This window comes from Etheostoma spectabile, chromosome 22 (genome assembly GCF_008692095.1).
Source record: "Etheostoma spectabile isolate EspeVRDwgs_2016 chromosome 22, UIUC_Espe_1.0, whole genome shotgun sequence".
In the NCBI taxonomy this organism is placed as follows: Eukaryota; Metazoa; Chordata; class Actinopteri; order Perciformes; family Percidae; genus Etheostoma; species Etheostoma spectabile.
In genome coordinates, this window is record NC_045754.1 from 3,661,787 (window position 1) to 3,668,220 (window position 6,434).

The 6,434-nt window shown below is 41.7% G+C and overlaps 2 protein-coding genes across 3 annotated transcripts in view; one reads left to right on the plus strand and one right to left on the minus strand.

Moving 5' to 3' along the window:
- The window catches only part of LOC116672632 (diamine acetyltransferase 1), a 9,556-nt gene extending 6,794 nt beyond the window's left edge, over positions 1–2,762 (minus strand). Inside the window, exons 1-2 of the mRNA XM_032504562.1 lie at positions 2,494–2,762; positions 1,167–1,218 (exon numbers count right to left, since the gene is read on the minus strand). Coding sequence (XP_032360453.1) covers positions 1,167–1,218; positions 2,494–2,556 — 115 coding nt within the window. The 5' untranslated portion in view covers positions 2,557–2,762. The remainder of the gene's footprint in view (positions 1–1,166; positions 1,219–2,493) is intronic.
- Positions 2,763–5,442: 2,680 nt separating this feature from the next.
- Positions 5,443–6,434, plus strand: part of LOC116672616 (acyl-coenzyme A thioesterase 9, mitochondrial) — a 39,146-nt gene continuing 38,154 nt past the window's right edge. For both annotated transcript variants that reach the window (XM_032504542.1, XM_032504543.1), the window contains exon 1: positions 5,443–5,677. In XM_032504542.1, the coding sequence (XP_032360433.1) occupies positions 5,664–5,677 (14 nt within the window). In that variant the 5' untranslated portion in view covers positions 5,443–5,663. The remainder of the gene's footprint in view (positions 5,678–6,434) is intronic.

Consider the following 6,434-nt stretch of genomic DNA (forward strand, 5'->3'; position numbering starts at 1 on the left):
CCCTTATTATGCAATAATACAGCACTCCTGATTGATGGGAGGACAATAACAGAACCACAATGGGAACAGAGAGGGAGGGGGGGTGGGGTCAATATCTTAAAGACTTTAGCGAGACTGGCTTGTTACCTTTTTCCGACCTACAAAAACGCACTCGGTCTACCACGTTCCTCATTTCCTTTTCCCTTCAGTCAATATCGGCCCTTAAGGCACACGGTGTTCCCTGGAAGTGTCTGTTGCACATCCATCTTATTAGGAAATGACTCACTATGCAGCCAAAAAGCTGTGGTACGGTGTCTAGGCTTCATCAGTTTTTGGTAATATCTGGCCCTTCCTGTTGAGAAGGTCTGGGGACGGTCCAGACCTGAGCAACAATCTGGACCGGCATGAGGTCTGGTCTAACGTCCCAGAGGTATCACGTAGCAGATTGACTCCAATTTCATTCATATGACATATCTCACCCCCGTGAACACGCATCACATTAAAGTAATTAAACTGTAACTGGTGTGCCGTCTCGGCCAGGTCTCCCTCGGAAAAGAGATTTCAATCTCAAGGGACTTCCTGGTTAAAAAAGTGGCCTTTCTGCCCACTGAAGGCTCGGGGCAGTTATCTTCACGTGTTCTGGGAGTGCAACATCTGCCCTGATTAATGCTGCTGTCCCGGTTCCTGTCGAGGCTTTGATTCTGAACGGCCCTTCAGCTCTCTAAAAGCTATAAAACGTGCTCTATTTGCTGGACTCACGGCTGCTAAGACGATGATTGCAACCCGTTGGAAACCGCCCCATGATGGGTCTGTTCTAACATGGACCCTTTCCTTTTTGGATGTTGTATATTTGGAACAGCTCGCGTGAATGGAGCGCCAGAAAAAACCCTGAACACTTGGTCCAACAGTGCTGACCCGATGCTGCTGTTGTTGTTGTTGTTGTGGTTGTGGTTGTGGTTGTTGTTGTTTCCCTCCTTCCCATCTCTCCTCTGTGTGTTTCTTTATTTTTATGTTGTATTGGTCCTGAGATACGTTCTCATATCTCAGCATATTATTGTTAATCTTAAAAGAAAACTATTTGGTCTTAAAAAAACATTTGATTTGAATACACACAGGGGTCGGTTTTATGGAGAAAAAAAAAAAGAAAAAAAAGGTAAATTTAAGAATATATGTGAAAAGAAACTCACCTTTTTCAGTCAGTGTCACCTGGTGCTCCATCTCTTCGTATTTGGCGAGCTCCTGGGAACAAAAAAAGCAAGAAACATCGTCGCTTTAGCACCGAAAAAGACTGGTTGAAATAAAACGGAAGCCGTCACAAATATGTATGTGAGATTTTAAAACATCAGAGCCAACCGTCATTATGTGACATGAATACATGACAAACAGCCCTGTGAAATAGCTTTTGAGTGAAGTGTAACACCGTGTACCCAGAGGGACAGTAGTACACTCCCAGTGCTTCCTGGTGAACAAACCACAGAATGACAGCCCTGTTATTTAATCTTCATTTTAATATGTATACGCAGTGTTATCTAGCTTTCACTAACTGCTTAGTTACGGATGCTTAAAAAAAAAAAAAAAAAAAAAAAAAAAAAAAAGGTTGATTTATAGTTGTTAAGCCACACAACCCAAAGTCATATCCGCATACAGCTACTCCTCAGTCGACATATATGCACATACCGATAGATATATATATAATAATATATAAATAGATATATATCGGCCCGGTTGATTTACCAATCCCACTCCAATTGACAAGACATTTCCTTTTAATAACTGAGTATTCTTTACAGGTCATTTATAGACGACAAAAATGCAAACAAGTGCCCCTGCTTCGATTATTGATAATGTCCTGCTTTTCTCTTGTTCAGACAATTTTAATTGAATGTATTTGCGTTTGGACTCTTGGTTGAATTTAACAAAGGATTTATAAAAACAAAAAGGAGTCATCTGTAGTGTAAAGGGTATTTAACCCTTGTGTGATATTCGGGTCAAATTGACCCCTTTTCAATTTTTTTTTAAAAGCCAATATTCGGTAATAGATTAATGAGTATTGTATTGTATTTTTAAACCACAAATAAGACCCGGGTCATTATGATCCGAGGGGCACGAGAGGGTCCCGAAAGTTAGGACAACACGAGGCTTAAATACTGTGATAGTATTGAGTAGTTACGGTTTTAATTTTAGGTGCGTTACTCGTGTAAGGTCAGCAGTTATACAACGGTTATAACGGTTCGTTAGCATCAACCTTGGTAAGAACGTAAGCTGAAGGTAAGACTGACCATATTTGGAGAACCGGCACTTAGACCGGATGTGACTAGTCTGGCTGTTGCCGCTACACAAAGGCCACCGACACGCTAATCTCCACCGGACGTTTATCACCGACCGTTGGTCACCAACAGACGGGCGATTCGTCATTTAAACGCCGTCGCGTGACTCCAACTGTCGTGTTACAAACATAACGGTTACCGGAGATAACGTAATTTTTAACGACCGCAGTTGTGGTTCTCGGCCTACCTTCACCAGTCGTAATATATCAGACACGTCCCGGGGTTCAGCCTTTCGTAATTTATACTCCATTTTCTTCTTTTACTCTTTTTTCCTCTCGTTAGAAGTCCTCTGTATGTGAAGTGAAAGATTAGAAGTTTCTTCATTCGCTTCAGAGTGGCCTTTTCCCCACAGTCAGCCTCTGGTCCGGACGCGTTTGTTGAGACAAGATCATCCAGTAGATATCACCCTCGGCTGGGTCGCTGCCGTTCATCTGAAGCCTCCTTTGTTTACCTCGCGCTACTTATACCCGGTTCGTGCTGGAATGCGGTTGGTTCCTTTCACCGGCTCTCGGATTTCTGACGAATCAGCGGCTCCCTGGCTGACCTTCTTTTCTTTAGCCAATCAGGGCTAACTTCCACGTCTGTTTTCCTTCTGTCACATTGATGGGCGTGGCTTCATCTGGCAAACGTTACGTCCAAAACAACATATGTAACCCCGAATTTCAATGGTTTTTAAGGTGAATTCAAGGAATACATAGAGTATCTGAAACTTATAGACACTAAAAAAAAAAGCAACAAAACGGACATATTGTACAGGGAACTTTTGGAAGAGTGATGTGTTTTGTTTTGTCTCTTAATGTAATTTTAAATATAAATCCATCTCCTTCTACATACATGTTTTGTTATTAACCCTCATGGTGTGCACCTTGTTGTACTCAGTGTCCCCCCCCTCATGTTGTCTGCCTCATGTGTTCTTCATGTTGTCCTCATGTTGTCATCATTGGTGTACTCATGTTGTATTCATGTTGTCTTCATGTTGTCCTCATGTTGTCTTCAGTGGTCTTCATGTTGTCCCATGTTGTCCTCATGTTGTCCCCATGTTGTCCCCATGTTGTCCCATGTTGTCCTCATGTTGTCCCCATGTTGTCCTTCATGTTGCCCCATTTGTTGTCCCCATGTTGTCTTCATGTTGTCCCCATGTTGCCCTCATGTTGTCCATGTGTCCCATGTGCCCTCATGTTGTCCCCATGTTGCCCCTCATGTTGCCCTCATGTGTCCCATGTGTCTTCATGTGTTCCTCATGTTGTCTCATGTTTGTCCTCCTGTTGTCCCATGTTGTCCCCATGTTGTCTCATGTTGTCTTCATGTGTTCCCATGTTGCCCTCATGTTGTCCATGTGTCTCATGTTGTCCCATGTTGCTTCATGTGTCCCATGTTGCCTCATGTTGTCACCATGTTGCCCTCATGGGCCTCATGTTGTCCCATGTGTCTCAGTTGTTCATGTTGCCCATGTTGCCCCCATGTTGTCTTCAGTTGGTCCCCATGTTGCCCATGTTGCCCTCATGTTGTCCCCATGTTGTCCCCATTTGTCTTCATGTTGTCCTCATGTTGTACTCCTGTTGTCCCCATGTGCCTCATGTTGTCCTCATGTTGTCCCCATGTTGTCCTCATGTTGTCCCAAGTTGTCCTCATGTTGTCCTATATCAATGTTCTTTTTAACTCCCCAAAATAACATGATTGATTCCACCCAACGCTCTTTGCCAAGTACAAATCTCTGTAATCGCTGTGTAGTGGTGGTAAACATGCACTTAAAGTGGTACTCCAACAGCCATGCAGACCCAGGGGTCTGACCCCTAACCCATGACCCCATGACCCCTGGGTCTGAGCAGCAGCAGGCTGCAGACCCAGGGGTCTGACCCCTGACCCCTGACCCATGACCCCTGGGTCTGAGAAACTGCAGCCTGCTGCTGATCAGACCCGGGTTGCAGGTCCTGTGGCTCTTTGTGGCTTTGAAAAGTAAAATATATGGAAATGAATAACAGTTCTTTTTTTTAACATTTAAGGTTTTTCTTTATCGTTGCTAAAGGTCTAAAGTGATGCTTCCATTCCCCATTCAGGCTGCACAACATGTCAGAGAGAACCAGAGGATAGCGATTTTGGAACTGCTGCAGACAGGAGGTACTTTTATAGGTAGCCTATTATCCTCGTTAGTGGTAACAGTCAATCTTGCAAACCGTTTAAGACATCTTTTCAAAACGCCGCCACCCTGAACGTCGCACAAACACCCACCTGGATTGACAGCACACCTTCACTCCTCACAGCTTCTCATGTGCTTATCAATCCCGCTTTGGATTGAAACCAAATGTCATGTCCCTGAACAAATGGATCTTTGCAGGGTAATGTACTGGAGAAAACAAAGGAATAAACGTAGGATGTGGAATAAACAGTACGGGGGTAGACGTGAACATGCTAATATGTGTAAAACATGAATGTGTGCATCCTTTGCAGTGGGCACAAGTACAAGTATGGCATTAGTTAAATCATTACAGAGAATAAACGGAAATAGGTTGGTCACTTCTTTTATTTGATCATAAATCATATCTGTGGAGCCTCCTTTAGGGAACTTCTTTGACGTGACAGAATTAAATATTTTCACTGACTATGTGGACTCTGATCCACAAGCAAGGAAGCCTTTATTTACTTTTGATACACCAAACTATATATTTTCATAATGTGTATACAAACCCTCTATCTTTCTACTACTTTATATATAATATATATAATATATATAGTTGCACTCAGGACTGTGCACCACATTCCACCCTCTCTTTTTTCTGCACTACTTATATTTTATATTTTCATTTTTTCTTTTTTTCTTTTTTTCTTTTTCTATTTTTTTATTTTTCTATTTTTTCTATTTTATTTTTTCTATTTTTTCTATTTTCTATTTTAGTATTTCTTGTCAAGACTGTAAAGGGGTTGCTTAAATCTCGTTGCACAGGTACTGCACTTGTGTATAATGACAATAAAGGCTTTCTATTCTAATCTATTTATATACGTATATTTATTTTTATTATGTAGCCTACATGTACTATCAGTTTATTTTTGGTTATTTATGTTTTTATTTTTTTGTATATATAGCCTTGCTGTATGCTGTATTACTTGTAGAAATGATATTGTACTGAGAGAAAGGTAACGAGAACAGGCTGACGTGCTGCACCGTCTCGTACGTAGCGTATTGCGTCATCACGCAACGGGCGTGGCCGAACACCAACACGGAAGTCACTCCTGTGGTCCTGACTTGCCTGGCACCTTGGCACCGTAGTACCCTCAAGAGGAGAATCTGGGATTCTTTGTCCCCTCTTACCCAGCTCACCGGCTTCATTTGGACATTTACTTGACATCCGGGACACTACAATGCTCGCACCGAGGTCAGTGGGATTAAAAACGTGTCTCGAAGTTCTGTTGGTGATGCTACTCCCTGGACATGCTAACATGTTAGCATGTCCAAACGCCAGCCAATTAACGTTAGGAGAGCTAAGGAAACTACTTGTGTCAATGATGGGTTTGTGTATTGCTGTGGCTTATTAAGATTAAATATGAAGGAATAGGCTCCACGTGGGGATAGTTACCAGGCCCAAACAGGGTGGGGACACGTTGTAGACATGAAGGGTGTGTCATGTTCATGACACTTTGTTTACAATAGGTATGTGAGTAACATTTTCAACATGGTTAAATGTTAAAACTAGTTGCTCAGATAGAAAGAGCTGGAAAAATCCTTTAAAATGACCCCAAGACCATGTTTACGGGTTCAAGAGTAACAAAATAAAGGCCATTTGAAACTAGGAAGTCGTCACTTTGTTTGGTCCCTTGTTTTTCCATTAAAATTAAAACAAAATTTAGCTATAATAACTTTTTTAATTATTGAGATATTTATCTGATTTTTTTTTTTAGGATAAGCTTTTGGCCATATCCTCTACATAGTCTACATATGAAAAGTCAGATACGCCATGATGTATAAAAATAAAAACAACCACTTAATTACACCGAATAATAATCTTTATTCAGACAGCGCTTCTAAAAAACAGGTTACAGAGATTTAAAACTATCGCAAGTACAACAGTGTACCTGTACCGCCTCAGGTAAAGGTTAGGTCAACCTTGTCCCAATGGGAAATTTGTTTTGAAA